Source organism: Excalfactoria chinensis, chromosome Z (assembly GCF_039878825.1).
Source record: "Excalfactoria chinensis isolate bCotChi1 chromosome Z, bCotChi1.hap2, whole genome shotgun sequence".
Lineage (NCBI taxonomy): Eukaryota > Metazoa > Chordata > Aves > Galliformes > Phasianidae > Excalfactoria > Excalfactoria chinensis.
Window position 1 is genome coordinate 603449 of NC_092857.1, and position 16573 is coordinate 620021.

General features: G+C 38.2%; 1 protein-coding gene across 3 annotated transcripts in view; it reads right to left on the bottom strand.

Moving 5' to 3' along the window:
* WDR7 (WD repeat domain 7) overlaps positions 1-16573 on the bottom strand; it is a 109740-nt gene that overhangs the window by 88664 nt on the left and 4503 nt on the right. For all 3 annotated transcript variants that reach the window (XM_072358945.1, XM_072358943.1, XM_072358944.1), the window contains exons 2-11: positions 11049-11220; positions 9742-9848; positions 8043-8121; positions 7575-7749; positions 6135-6211; positions 4192-4311; positions 3852-3997; positions 3378-3480; positions 2368-2509; positions 1599-1847 (exon numbers count right to left, since the gene is read on the bottom strand). In XM_072358945.1, coding sequence (XP_072215046.1) covers positions 1599-1847; positions 2368-2509; positions 3378-3480; positions 3852-3997; positions 4192-4311; positions 6135-6211; positions 7575-7749; positions 8043-8121; positions 9742-9848; positions 11049-11207 — 1357 coding nt within the window. In that variant the 5' untranslated portion in view covers positions 11208-11220. The remainder of the gene's footprint in view (positions 1-1598; positions 1848-2367; positions 2510-3377; positions 3481-3851; positions 3998-4191; positions 4312-6134; positions 6212-7574; positions 7750-8042; positions 8122-9741; positions 9849-11048; positions 11221-16573) is intronic.

Here is a 16573-nt window from a genome sequence, read left to right on the forward strand (position 1 = left end):
GTAAGGTCAGGGTCAGGGGGCGAGAAAACAAGAAAAGAGGGAAAATAAACATTTTTAATTATGATAGAACAATAAACAAATCAGATCACAGCCTGTGATTAAAAAAAAAGTAAATATACTACGTTTTTGCCCCATGTTTTTAAAGAATTTGCCTTGCCTTGCTCTAAAATATTCATAACATTGGTTTTTGTTTTAACTTCACATGGACTTGATGGCTACTCAATCTCACAATTTTCAGCTGTCTTAAAAGAGCTTCCCTCCTAAGATAATCCCATCAGAAACAAAAATACAAAACAAACAAAACCACCACACTCCACAAAGGTCTGGAAAAATAAAAGAACACCAAGCTTTTCCCACTCAAACATTAATTTATCTACAGATATAATCAAAAGAGAGCAGTACCAGAAAAAAATGCAAAATCTTATTTAGCACTGGCCACAGCAGAGCCTGAGCAGAACAGGCACAAATGACAAACTCAGATTTAGAAGGAAAACAACTTTGGTGAACACAATGCAGGAACAGTGAGTCCTGTTTACCGAGATCAAAAGAGACAGGTTAAAATCCATTGTCACTGTAACCTTTCAACCAATGAAAAATGAGCTTTGAAAACTGTTTCAGTTGGCAAATTTAACAAAAGGAGGTCAGTAAGTAAATACCAGAGTCAAGTATTCTATGCAATACATGTATGACACAGTTGAGCTTTCTCACTGTAATTATGCTTTCTAGCTAGAACTGCAAATCCTACATAGAAAACATACAAGCACTTCTGCATTTTATATGAGTGTAAGAATCATCAACAGTTATTTGCAGGAGTTCTCTTAAGAGAACTTGCATTTTAAAATAATCATTTGTATAAATGAAATTACATAACTGAAAACCTAATATATATACATACGTATATTATATATGTATATATTAATATATATGTATATTATATATGTATATTTATATAAAATATTTATATAACATATATATTATATGTGTATATATTAATATACATTATATATATACATTTATATAAAATATGTATGTATATATATATTAGGTTATATATATATTTGTGTACTTGTAAACAAGTATACTTCGTATACTTGAAAAACATTAGCACATCATTTCCAGTTGCCAGCATTTACAAAAAATCAATCTATTTTTTCAGAAAATTTAAGACTATCAAAATATGAAAGCAAGATTGTCTGGCATCAGAAAGTACAACAGCAGGACAATGTATCACATGCACTAACTGCACCAGACACTAGGAGAAATTCTCATTTAAATGTGTCATTTTTCCAAGGAGATCTTCACAGGCACCTCAGCACTCAGCTGAATGCACTGCCCATCTGTGCTACAGCACCTCAGAAACCCAGAAGAAACATGTTACCTCCTCCAGTGAAGGAGCCCTCCTTCAAAAATATGTTTAGACTACCCACAGTTAATTCATTACTTAGCTTCCTCATCACAGCGTAATACCAGAGTTATAAAGAATACAGCTATACGATTCCAATCTTTACTGCTCTCTTTGTTATATCTCCGTGGATCTAATAAGTGAAAAAAGCACACACTGTAACGCAGTTGTGCGTTTCAAAACCTGATTAGCATACCTCTCCTAAGCATATGCTCTCCTTGCAAAAGCTGAACTATAGCAGTCTGGGTTGCTGGCACAATAACAATGCTTCCATCTTCCCGACCACAAACCAGCCGCCCATGGGCTGGAATGTACACACTGGCTGTAACCTTAAGTGGTTCCTTGATGTTTGGAATTAAGCTTAGTTGGTCTATAATTCCAGCTGGGCGAGGAGTAAGTTTATCAAAAGCTTCCTGGAGGGATATTGAAGTTGTTGTTTGCAGTCCTGTTAGAACAGAAAGAAAAAAAAAAAAAAAAATAATAATTGAAGAACCAAAACAGGAATGCTTTTATTAACAGATTTCAAAGTTACAACTGTTACTGTGTTACAACACCTTTTTCAAAGTAAGAGATACATTTTGGAAATCAATTCACTGGCTACCGGGGGGAAGCTACACAAGAAAGCAATACGTGAGAGACGAGAAAAGCATATGATTTAAGCTACAAGAAGTTATTACATAGGCAGACAGTACACGGGACTTCCAGACATCATGGCTGGAATTTGGGGGGAAAAAGCAATTAAAAAGCAATAACTGAAAGATGTCCAATGTAAGATTTTGATCATATATTAAAAACTTCATGTTACTAGAGCTCTAACAAGAGGCTAGCAATTAAAAGTACAACAGAAAAGCTTCATGCATTTGTAGGAAAACCAGCAGTGCTTTCTCTAGCAACAAAACACACACACAAAAAAAAACCAGAGATACTCATAGACTGACTTAGTAAAAAGACTTAGTTACACCTACCTTTTGCACTGTCTTCTTGTTCCAGAGTATCAGGTATGCTCCAAATGCACAGCCTCCCTGAAGAGTCTCCTTGGATCAGCAGATTAGAGAAAAACTCCCTATGTCCATAGAAGAATCGGGTGACTGGGGGGCATATCAGTAACTGGTGAAAAGAAAATAAATTTGAGAAACTTCAGACACAGGCAATCCATGCACAAATCTGAATATTTACTTCTCTCACAGAATCCACTATGTATTTTAGAAGGCAGAACAAAAACCAACTGCTCTATGCTTTACCATTTTTCTAGTGGGGAGGGCAAACACAGCAATATAAATCAGATGGAAACTGTGGTTACTTATAAAACAAATCAGGTCTAAGGGAAATAAAATTTTTAAAATACATATACATCCTAAGCCTGTTTTTGTTTAAAATACATCCTAAATATATATTTTTGTTTAAAATATATGCTCAAATTTGGCAACAGTTTAAATAGTTAAGATAAAAAAGGATTCCTACAATAGTTTGGCAACAGTATTTGTAAATCAGACAGTTACTTACACTCATAGCACAACACATGATAGGCACATCACGTAACAGCCTAGAAATGTATTAGATCATAGCAGATGCAGTTCACAATGCAGTATGAAAAAGAAAGCACAGTTCAACAAGGATTTTAGCCAGAACTGGCATTTATTCACGCTGGGAAAATCTAAGCTTTTCCAATTCAGAATCACAACACCAGGCACTGATGAATGACAAACTCTTAGCATATGAGAACTGAAGTCACTTGACCACAGACTCATCTCTGCATTTACTGGAGAACTAATAAGAACAAAAACAGATACAAAACAGCAAGGAAATAGCATCCATTTTTCTCCCAAATGCCTACTTTCTCTAGTTTAAAAAAAAAAAGAAAAGAGTATCCTAAAAGTCTACATTGTAAAGAGAAAAGAAATTGTCAATACATGCACTTATTTAAATACTCTAAAGGAGTGTTTTCCACAAAGGAAAACACAAAAATGTACTTTACCTGTTTATCTGCTCTGTCCAATACACTGTACAATAAGGGAGGAATTAAGTTTTCTACTGCTTTCCCAACATCTCTACGAAACAAGTCACTGGCTGGAAGACAGCTGAGTTTAAGAACAAAAAGAAAGGATTAAAATTCCTTGTGACAAGACTGATCGCTGTGTCATTAGCTAACTACATGAAATGCTACATTCTTAAGCAAAAACAACATCCAAGCCCTTAAATGTTAAATTTTTCAACTGCTAATACAATACATTGCAGACCACTGCTATAATTACTGCTTAAGGAAGTATTTAAACAATATTTTGACTTGTTTAAACACAAAGCGCACTCCTTGCCATCACATATTCTCCAACAGCTACTATTAAGAAGTGAAAGACTTACCAAAATACTAGAAAACAGTGGGGCAAGCTTGGCTGAAACAACAAAACAAAAACAAACAAAACAAAGAAGCAGTGCTTCATTGTTGAGTTACCTGGCTGGTAATTTATATATGAAACTTTGACCATCTTCTGTCCACACGATCACTTTGTCAGCTGACACGAAGTCACCACCAGTCCAGGTCTGTTCATTCTCACTAGGGACTGAGCATAAAAGGGAATAATCCCCAGCATCAAAAACCTGAGAAGAAACAGAAAAGTCTATCATCAACTAACCACAGATTAAAATGTACATCCAGGAATGAATTTTGGTTTCAATAGAGACATACTAAGAGAGGACTGAGAACAATTTGCTCTGAATGTCTTACTGCCAATTTAATTACATCAGCTACTATAGTGAGAATAAGATAGCTTTTGTTCAGCTGTCTTCCTTACCCTCCAGTATTTAGAGCACACTACCAACAACGACTGCTGAGTAAATGCACAGAAAGAAATGCTTTGACAGTTTTGACAATAAATAGGTTTTGATTCCTCTTCAAATACTGGTGTTGTATCCTAAAAGAAAAAGAAAAAAAAAAAAAACACATTAACTTCACACACATAATTTTAAATAAAATGCAAGTAAACATAGCAGCATTACTTACTGTCCTAATAACTTCAAAAAGGCATTTACCCATAGTTTCAATGTTGCTCAAAGTAAGCTGGTCAATGTTTCTGTGAATCCTAACTGAAACAAGAACTTTCATCTTGATACTCCTGCTGCTACAATCTACCCCAAATGTCAGCTCTGGGATTAAGAAGTCAAGCCTGCGTGCTGACTCAGATGTAAGCAGCACATACACAGAAGAGCAGAAATAAGGAAGTGATGAGAAACAGGACATCTTGCAGGAAGGTGGGACACTAGTGCAACTCCCAACCTGCAAAGTCTGGCCATGTCCTCCTGTTTTCTTGGGTCTATGCTGCTGCAGCCAGAGAAACTTGCAGTCTGGTACATTTGAGCACTCTTACCAGTCTGGTTATGAAAGATTCACTGAATCAAACAGAAGCGTTCAGGCTTCCATTAACAAAACAACAACAACAAAAACAAGACCAGAAGCAGAGATAATTAGGACAGCCAGGCAGTTAAGGCTAAAGTCCCAGATTACAATTCCTTACTCTGTTCCAGATCTCTCTGGCAAGACACTATCTTCCTGGAATTATATTTCTCCATCTTAAAAAATGAGGAAAAAACATGCTGTCCTACAGACAAACCACTGAAATGGTCAGACAGTGTGACAGTAACCAGCCCCTGAAACTGACAGCCTCTTCACAGGAAAGCATGCATATGGCAATCAGATAACAAGATGACACCCAGCTGATTTTTTTTTTCTTTGCTAAAAGTGAACTTAGAACATGACAGAAAACGTGATGGAAAAGGGACTAGGCAGTTTCATAAGATGCCAGATGGCAGACTTCTAAGGAGAAAACAGGCTTTCTATTATTCTTCATATCTGTGACAGCATGCAGCATTCTCCTTTGTGACTTAAGCCTAGCGAACACCTCATCTTTTGCTGGACAGATTAAGATGTGCTATTTAGTGTGATCGCCCTCAACGAATTACCTAGCTTCTGAGCAGCCAGATAAAACAAAGTAGACTCAGCTCAGCTCTTTCTTTCTTTCAAGGTTCCCACTATCCCAAATGGCCTACATTGTGATAAACTCCTGTTAGTTATGTCTTTGTGTTTCTTACTTATATACTCTCCACCACTCACCACTTTACTTTCTTAACGTTAAATGTGATGCCAGCTAAACTGTGATCAGCTGCATGATAGATGTTTTCAGAAATGGCTCAAGAGCAAATGGTTTCATCAATCTCAAAATTTCAAAACAAAAAATACTAATAAAGTCTTTGTCATCCTCTGACAGGATTATAAGCAAGGAATTCCATTACACTGATCTTCCAAGCTAATTCAGACTTGGTTGCTTTTCCTGAAATATAAAAACTGAACTACTTTATTTATGCATCATGTTATTCTTCTTCACAGTTGCTAAACAAGTGTAATATTCTGTGTCTTTAATTTAAGATGTTTCTCTATCTAGATCATTCTCACGAAAAATCTGTTAAATCTCCTTGATGAGTTTTACTGATTAGTACATGGGAAAGCAGGAATTACCAGTATGACTGATCTGTACATAATTAATAGTGAGCACTGAAAAGTATTATGCTCTCTGGTTAGTAAGCCTTTCAGGCACCTTCATATCTCACTTCTTATTTAGATCTTACATCTTCATCAGAACAGTGCTCCAGGAAAAAAAAGAATCTGGTTATCAATAGCTGACAGTACTACATCCTTTAAGACTTCTGGGGCACACCAGTAATACAAAAGGCCTTTGCTTACCTGCATGCGATTGACTTCAGATGTTATTATCCATACTTTCAGGATGCCAGTCACTGAAACTGCTACAACAGTATCCTCTGGGGAAAAAATAAAAAAAAAATAAAATAAAATAATAAAAAAATAATAACAAGCTGGTGTGTACAAGAATGCCTTCATATTGTTACGTGTCATGTGTATCTGAGTACAAACATCTCTGACAATACTTCAACACTGAAGTTTATCAAAACCATCTTGTAATACTTGCTTCAAAATCAAGTGTTTATTTTGCAAAATGGCATGCCAGAAGCACATGCACACAAATGTGAAACCACTGAATCTGTGCAAGTCTTACAACTGCAGAAAGCAAGTGCTCCTAATGAGTATCTAGGGCCCAAAATCCATAGAGGGGAATGAGGAGAAGAGCAGAAAACCACACACTCCAAATTCACATCCTGTGCCAAACCTTCTAGAAATTCCTGTTTCTACCAGGCAAGTCTAGTGTAGAATAAAATTCCATCAAGCCAGGGGGAAAGCTCTTGATTACAAAACATAGAAATGATTACAAAACAAGAAACAATATTAGTCCAGACAACACTTAAAAACAGAATTCACTTCCATTTGTTCCAGTAACTTTGATGTTGTGGGACAGTGACTTAGCTTTCCCACACCAGGATTTTAAATGTATTTTCTGCAATAACCACTTTAAAAATGTTACAGCAGTGCTTTTTGCAAAGCTACTAATCAAAAGAAATACTTGTGGCATGTACATATCTTGTCAGAATCATAATTTCTCATGTGTCAAATGATCTTGATGCACGCCACACATCACAGTAGCTATGCAGATGACAGCCTTCGCATTTACAGAGTGCTTGCACCTCTTCCTTCAGTCTCATGCCAGTTTTCAGGCTCTGACTATCACAGTTCTCTCCTAAACTCTCAAAACTCTCAGTGAAAACAAGTTGTTACCACCCTTCACTCTAGCAGAACATGCTTTTATTAAAAAATAAAAATAAAAAATAAAATAAAAAAATTAAAAATTTACGATTTTTCCTGTCTTCCACTGGAACTCCTAAAGAACGTGAATCAGTTTATCAATTTACCAGGTGAGCAACTTGTTGAGTGGATTTAGCTGTATTTTACATTCAGCTCACAAAAAAGCATTTAAATTTAGCCAGAACTAAAAGCTTCAACTGATGTAACAGTAATAGAAAGAATACCCACAACATTACCATGTTGTCTCCTGCTGTATTTTCAGAGACAGAAATAACTACACATCTGTTACTTAAACAGAAAGTTAGGCCTTGTTACTGCCCAAGATCATTTTCACCCCCCACATGGCAGAAAGAAGCAAGAAGTAACATTCTGGATTCCTCTTGATTCCTCAGACTCTTGGAAAAGCTGAAGAAAATGTATTCCCCTGCAGGGAGGCAAAGCCACAATAAGAGCAACAAAAAACCTTACCTTGTGTTCTGTTGGATTTAATGATAGTCATGGAGCTGATCCAATCAGGAGATATCTTTGATAATAAAGAATAAAGAACTTCGAGGCTGGTAGCATCCACAACAAGAATTTCTGGGTAATGTCCATGGCATAACAGTCTCCCTTCACGCTGAGTCCCAACCATAAACTGGTAGAACTAAGTGGACATCATCGTAATACAGAAGTTATACTCCATGTAAGACATTGACTATTTCATTTTTAACCAAGATCAATATCACATAAATACACTCTAGTAGCTACATAATCAGAAATTGTTGCTGGGTTGTGATGAAAGAGTTTATTGCAGAGGCTCTCCCCTGTTGTTATTTCCTATTTCCAAATGCAGGGCACTTACTGATAAAGTGAACGTTTTCAGGCTCATTTTAATAACTTGGCTATAGTTATTCATGCTATTCAATGCAACCACAAAGATCATACATAAATACAGACCTGTATGCCAGTGTGCGTGCAGGCTAGCTTCGTAAACTCTATGCATCTGCCATCATTCACATCCCACAGACACATCTCCCTAAAATACAAAAGGCAGATTACAACTATATCCAAAGTATTTCAGTCTTCTGAGGACTCAAGAATTATTTACATCAGGATAAATTAAATGCTTATCATTGACTGTATGAACTGCATTTAGACAAAGAAACCACGAAATCTACTTGAGCATCCAGTGCTATCCAAACCTGTGCAAGCCCTTTCTTCCCTACAAAGGCAAAAGGAAATGAAAAAAGTGCCACAATGCATCATAAACAATCAGTATTAAGTAAATGCAAGTATGTAGCTGAGAATTTCTAATATTTCTAATTTCTAATTTTTTTCTAACTATTTCACGTCTTTGTGTATAAGTACTGAACCCCCCTGGGTATCCAAAGATTAGCTTGCCTTTTTCACATTTGTGGGGAAGAAAAATGTACTACAGAAAACCAGAACCTCATCACTCAGAAGTGAACTCTGAAGCTTTTCCAGAGATTCCAAGCTGATGACAAGTGGAAGCATCACCTGGAACTCTCCAGACTTATAAGACCTTCTTGAAATCAAAGAACGACCAACAAAAAAGGAGTATCAGAAAGTATTTTTCTGACTTGCCTGATAAGAAAACGTTACAATAACCTCTAGGAATTAACTCCGATTTTAGAGAACTAAAAAAAAAACAAAACCACGTACAGGATTTTACCCCTAAATTTTGACTTTCAAAATGTTATGCCTAAATTTAAGCAGAACAAAACCTGCCAGTGACTTTTCCCCTTTATATCAGATATATCATTTCACTAGGAAAACATTCGTGTTCCTGTTCTAAACCCAAAAGAAAAAGACGACTTAGCACTGAAATCACTACAAGTTGGAAATTCTAAGTTTTGACATGCTGTATTCACAATATCCAGATTAAGATTGTTTAAACATATTCCCTGGTCTTTTTTCAGATAAAAAGAAATTATTTCACTTGTTTGGATATGTAACTGTCCTATACTTCTCCAACTGCACTCGTACAGGCAGAAAGGAGGAAACAAAGCTGAAAGATAGCCCCATCTTACTCAGTGCAAGTCCAACAAATCAAGGCTATTCATTTTGACTGAATCTCTCTTCTCAGAAAGCTGCTCTATATTCCTGCTGAAAAAAGCAGTTACTTCAAATCCCAGAAACCTCTGGCCTTCCACAGTTGCTCTGTCAGAGTAACAAACTATGGCCCTCTTGCTGACACCTAGGATGTACTATTCCAGAGTCTGCCAGTATAGGACAGTGAATACAAGAAAACAGTGACTGCACCCTCTCCCTGCAGGGTTCAGCTCCCAAAGCTTGGGGCCAGCTCTAATAAGTAGCTATCTGGCTTTGAACAGCTTGGAGGGAAAGCAGAGAGCTGTCTCAGCAGGGCTCCCCTTATCTCCAAAGCCACCGTTATGCTCAGGCTCTCATCCCCATCCCTTAGATCATGCCATGAATCCCAAATTATGACCAAATTCAGTACACCTGCAGTGGAGAAGTCCCATCATTTGGAATATCTATAGACAGCAGACTAAGTAAAAAGTGGATGAGGACATTTTAATGAGAAGACATAGGTGCAAGCAACCTGATCTCTCCTCTACTCGCAACTTCCATTATTTAACAGATCTGCATATTAATAAATGCTCAGAGAACTCACCCACTCTCTGACGCACTCACTATGTACTGCTTCTCACTGGATGCAGAGGCTTTTGATAAACAAGTGATTGAGGCTGTGTGACCAAACAGCAGAGCTCTGGGGTTAATCTAGAGTCAGGGAAACAAAATGTGAGAGAAGAATAGCACAGTGTTATTTAACTAGAACATGCATATTCCAGATTTGTTTTATATGTCATAAGTGGTTACATGTATACATACACATTTGTATGACCACAGCTGTGCTAATAAATCTTGAAACGTTTGCACAGGATGTGCTATGTTACAAGGGAAAAAAAAAAAAAAAAAAAGCATTTCCACTCAATGACGTAATATAAATTTGTGTAAAAATTTTCTTCGCATAAAACTCATGTAAATAGGAATTTCAAATCATAGACTGAATTTGACCCAACTCAAAAAAAATTTTACATTGCAGCAAGTTTCCCCCAGTTGGGTACACTTCACAATCCCATACATTTATTTACAAATTTATCTAAATTGCACTCATTGATTTAAAGAAGAAAAAAAAAAGTGACTTTTATTTGCCCTTTCTAGAGGCTAATAGTCATTTTCTACGAGTCCCTGACCCCTCTTTCATTATTTTTTTGAACATACTAAGTAAACAATTTATGGGGATAACTCAGATATTGAGAACTTCAGGTATTCAGTACAACTCCTTCTTGAACCATGCTTCACGTGCTTCACAACCTTTTACAAAAAAAGGACTATTTCTCTACTATGTTCCAGGATATTAAGGCTCCTTGACCCAAAGCAAATTACAAGATTAAATTCACAATAGACACTTGCAGATTTCAACTCCAGGGCAGCCACTAGTGTGTAATATAAAAGCTATATTTATAATAATTAATCAATCTTTATCTTTGCTACTAGACTTTTTTCCACTTACAGTTTTCACGGAAATCAGCAGATTAATAAAATAACAACCCTAAAAGACTCTCTAGATAACTCTCTAGATACACTCCTCTGATCTCTGGTTTTTACAAAGCTGCTCCACTTGAAAACAGCTTAGAAGAGCTTCAGAAAAAGAGGAAATATTTATTTAAAATAAATTACTGAAGGAGCAGTAACAGAATTCAAGACCAAACACTTCTCTTTCTATTGTGAAATATTTGCTACCGGAAGTAAATAATGTGATGCCAAAGTCTTATCACGTGAAGTGATGAATAAAGGACAGATGAGTACAGAACGACCAGAGAGGATGCAGCAATACTGAAAAATAAAATCACTTTGGCGACAAGGAAAAACACCTTAAATGCAATCTGAGCTCAAGTCTCACATACAGCATCTTACCTCTAAATCTGGAGCAATGTCCCAGAGACATATCTGGCCATCGTGGCAGCCAGTGATGATCATCGAGGCATCATCCATGAGCAGCAGTGTTGATATGCAGTGGGTGGGAGCCCTCTGGCCCCACAGGACAATGGGCAACACAAGGCTGTTCCCAGCCATCCTGCTTTCGCACCTGTCAATTTCAGCAATACATATTAGGTCTCAGTGGACATGCCAGCTCTTCAGCTGACACCCTCCCATCTCACAAGACAGTAAAAGATGAATCTGAAGTGACCTTATGAGTATTTTGTCCAAAAGTAACAGTCACTACAATATGCCACTTCTCAATTAAAATGCAGCATGCAATCATCTCTCACTGAGGAAGATTTTCATCCTCACAGATGCACCAAACAGCATATTTACACAGTTCTAAACCTTTCAGTCTCTGCTGCATATGCCCTCATCTGCAACACTGGTGGCTGAAGGTGTACTTCTATAGCCTTCCATGGAGGGAAATCTGTGAGAGTATCTTCTTATGGGGGGGAAGGAAATGGAGGAAAAGGAACTGGAACATGCAACAGGTGACACAGTTGTGGGACAAGAGTCACTCCTAGAATTACCAACATTTAGAACTAACGAAAGCTGGAAAAAGGAAGTAAAGCAAGGGCAAAACACTTCTCACTCCTCCACCACTGCCAGCCCTGAAGTCATAAAGAAGAACTGATAACCTTTGGTAAGTTTGCAGATGACACCAAGCTGGGAGGCGGTATTGATCTGCCCAAGTGTAGGGAGCCCCTTCAGAGAAATCCAGATAAACTGGATTAATGAGCTGAGGTTAATGGTATGAGATTCAACAAGGCCACGTGCTGGGTCCTGTACTTTGGCCTCAACAACCCCATGCAGCACTATAGGCTTGGGGTTGAGTGGCTGGATGACTGTGAAACGGGACCTGGGGGCGTTGGTCAATGCTTTGCTGAACATAAGCTGACGGTGTGCCCAGGTGGCCAAGAAAGCCAACGGAGTCTTGGCCTGCATTAGAAACAGTGTGGCCAGCAGGAGCAGGGAGGTAATCATCCTCCTCCTGTACTCAGCTCTGATGAGGCCACATCCTGAGTACTGTGTTCAGTCTTGGGCCCCTCACTACAAGAAAGGAATCGAGGCCCTGGAACGTGTCCAGAGAAGAGTAACAAAACTTGTGAGGGGTCTGGAGCACAATTCTTATGAGGAGCAGCTCAGGGAGCTGGGATTGTTTAGCCTGGAGAAGAGGAAGCTCGGGGGAGACCTCATTACACTCTACAACTTCCTGAAGGGAGGCTGTGATGAGGAGGGGTTTGGCCTCTTCTCCCAGGCAACAATCAAGACCTGAAGAAATGGCCACAAGTTGTACCAGAGGAGCTTTAGATTAGACATAAGGAAGGAATTCTCTCAGAGAGTGGTCAGGCACTGGAACGGCTGCCCAGAGAAGTGGTGGAGTTGCTGTCCCTGGCAGTGTTCAAGAGGCATCTGGATAAGGAGCTACAAGAGATGGTTTAGTGACTTGTGGCAGCAATGACAATGGGAGGTTGGTTGTACTAGATGATCTTGTAGAATCACAAGGTTGGAAAGGATCTATGGTTCAGTGTGATTCTATGAAAATCTGAGACTGAAAGGGAAGGAATGGATTTATTGTCTGTTACCCCCTGTTATGAAATAAAAACTGTGCTTTTATTTTTTTTTCTGCACAGACACTGATGATTTTCTGGACCCACACCACTGATTGCTGGTGGTTTTGTGGCAGCCGTCCCCACAGATGCCCAGAGCCACAGTCCAGCCCCTGGGTAGGGAGCAGGAAGGGTAAATGTGAGCTGGGGGAAGATGCAGCACAGAACCCATGGACCTGAGAAACAGCAAGGCCAATAAAAAACAGTTCTGAGATCAGTAGGAGATGTGAACACCAAACCAAGCCTGTTTTTATTAGCAATACACAGAGTTTACCAAACACTTCAATGTTCCAACATAAGAATTCTTCCACTTTACAGAACTTGTTAAGAATCAACTGAAAAACAAAGCAGATAGCCAGCAAGCAGAACACTTATGTCAGATACCACCAACACTTCCTTTGTCTCTTACTCAGGATTCATACAGTGCTGCAGCAGTTGCTCAACTACCCCGCAGAAAAACTTTGAGCTGCAGGAAGTTGCTGAGAAATGAATGGGGGAAATCAGTGTGCTAAATGAATGAGGGAAACTTTCCTGGTGTTCCCGAGCAGAGGTTTCTGTTCAGAATTCCACACAGTTCAGATCACAGCAGAATTTCCCACTTAGAGGAGTGTAAATAAGGCAAAAGAATTCAATAAAGAAATACCTTAAACACACACTCTCCTGTCTTTATGTTGATATATATGCATTCATCCCACTGGCATGATCTTATAATACTGATGTTTGCTCGCAGACATACAAATCTTTTAACAGCAGTTTAGAATATGGAGAAAGCAATTCTGAATGATTACAAAGGGAAAAATAAGCAAAAGTCCCTCAAATGTGCACGTTCCCAATGGCAACCCCCATATTTCTTTTTGACGCAGATGGCACTTACTTACCTTCCATTTCAAAAGCGTTTTTCTGCCATGCTACAAGGAGCCCAAAACAAATGACTGCTATCTCTCATCAGTATAAATATTACCCTGAAATCTCTTCAAGCACATAGTTTTAGAGTAATTTGGATAAATGCTGCCTCCATTTCTAATGCAAACGGTCCCTGTTGCAGGAATGGAGCACAGTAATACATACAGAAAAGGGGAGAAGGGAAGCAGCAAACAGCTGAATAACACAGCTTGGTGTTCGAGACCGCAGTGACAAGTAAAAACAGGCCTAAGCTTTGGAACAGAAGCCACCAGGCAAGCTGGATGCACCAAGCCTCAGACTTCTGAGAAGTTTGGGATGAAGGATGGTTTTTCAGTAAATTCAAATGATGAAAACAGCAATAGCAGTCACTACAAATTGTCATTTTATGCCCAGTCTTTTCTTGTACCCGATGGGATCACTGTTATTAAAAACTGAGCCGCATTACTTAATAAATGAACACAGGCCAACAATCAAGCACGCTCTCCATTCTGACACAGTACCCTGGGATGAGTGTTTGTAACACATTCACATGGCTGTGAATGCAGTGCTGTTACGCAATGCTGGATCAATTGTTCCCTGTCTGGATGGTCAGAACACAGAACTGTAAAATATTTTTCAGAAGGCATAAAGGTTGCAGCGACCTTAATAAAGGCAGCATACCTGTCAGCTGAGGAATTGCAAAAACACTGGCCTAAAAATACTCGATTTACAGGAAAATGATAAAAAGAATTGAATGAGATTCTAAAATGAATATTGTCCAGATGAATTACAAAGATGCAATCACAGAAATACAAAGTTAACTTCTACCACATTTCGTAATGAATTAAAGAGATGACACGCTGGGAAAGGTGAGCTGAAACCTACACTTCTGTTAATATTAAGTATTTAAAATATAATGAAGGTACAATATCCTGCACCAAGTTTGCTTAAGCCAACTACTGGGGCTCAACAGCTGTGGGCTGGAAATACAGAACTACCAAGGTCAGTCCCATAGCACCCACTGCACAGCCACCCTTCATGGCCAGAAGCTGCACTGCACTGCAGAACTCCTAATGCAACTTGTTGGCACTTGCTTCCACCTAGGTGTTTTTTTGCTCTGCTGGTGTTTAGGATATGGTTTTTGCTTTGTTTTATTGTTTTGTTTAAATTTTGTTTGTATTTTAATATATCAGGAAGTGATATTTGACCTTTAGTTTACCTTACAAAACAACTTTTCAGTTGATAATAAGACAACCCATCAATAATTTTAGAACTGAAAAACCTAGGAATAAAAATGCAGACAAGTAACACATAATCTCTTCCCATGCTTTTCATGGGAAATAATTTCCTATTGCTCACAGATCAGGGAATGCATCAGAATATTTCCGTAAGTCATCTCTCTGCTTGTCTCAGCAATGCAAACAACTGCATGCTGAGATAACAAAGGCGCTCCCCTACCAGGTTATACAATTGTTTCATTAACTTTTGCACTAAGCTCGATGCTTTACTAAGTATTTCTATTTCAAAATTAATAATAATAATAACAGACAGCATTATAAATAAGTACTTAAAATTCTGAATTTTCACAAGGATGTTATAGCAGTCACAAGTATTACCACATAAGTAATCTAATATACCTCGTACCTTCCATGCAGACCGAAGTGAGAAAGCACTGCAAACATCAACACAAAATCATCTGCAAAGGCTTACAAATACACACATTTCAAAACTTTCACATAACAGAGAGAAGGAGTTCTTAGAACTTCGAATACCAACCCCTGGGGGAGGGAGAGCAAAAAGAAAAGCTACCTCTTGCCTTCCAGTTTTTTATTATGGCATCGCAAAGCCTTCATTAAAACCTTCATTTTCAGGAAGTACCACAAACTCATCTCAACCAGCGCTGAATTCAGACTACAAAGAACAACAGTTCTCTACTGACACTGAGCACCAAATACATTGCCAGTAAAAACCAAAAGTCACTTAATGTCTGGAAACAATCAATATAGGATTTTTTTTTTACATCAATGATGACAAACTGCAGTAACAAATAAACACAGCACCTATTGACAAATGGTCAAAAAGCATGCAGTGAACCACTGCAAATGAAGCTCTGTGTTCTACTTATCTGTTCCTCGCTAGAATTTTTGCAGAAATAGGAACTGGAAATTCTAACTGGAAAATGAGCTGTAGACACCAAACTGCGTTCTTCCTCCTTAAAAGTCCTGTCATCACAGAGGTAGCTGAGGCTTCATACCACTTCCACAAGTGTCCTGGTGCCCTTCTCCAAATGCGCACAGAAAGAATGACTGTGTGTCATTCTGTGTGTATGGAAAGCCTTCTGTAGGGTACTACTTTGCTTCACTTCCCAACTACCCCTCTCAGAGTCACAATGAATACACAGATGCAGAACAGTTGGAATAAGTAATCTGTATTTATTTAATAAATGGACTTGAAAGAATATCACTATTATGATGGTCTCGCATGAGTTATGAAAAGAGTAGAAAATAATGTACTAACTTGGTGGAACAGCAGCACTAATAAAGGTGGTGTTCAGGCAAATTCCATAATCATGGAAAAAATCCCTACCTGAGCAAAGCTATTAAACTGATTTCTGAAGTACAACATATTGCTTAAATACTGAACCAAAGGTTTGCTTAACACCTTCACCAAACCATAGTCCTACCAGCACCAACAAGCATTTCTTTCACATGTAGAACACTGGTAAAGTGTTCACAGCTAACCCAGGGAATAAAATTGCAAGCAGAAAACAAAATGCTGTGTTCATATGCAAGTCTGCTTAAGAAGAGGCAAAGCAGATGCAGAAAAGATTTTAATAGTTAACAGAAGTGCATTGCTCAACAAAATCAGAGAAGTGACCTACGAGGACCACAGCAGTGAAGATGAAGGTTGGATCACAGAGCTTTATAATAATGGTTGCTGCAATAAATTAAAGATAGAACCATG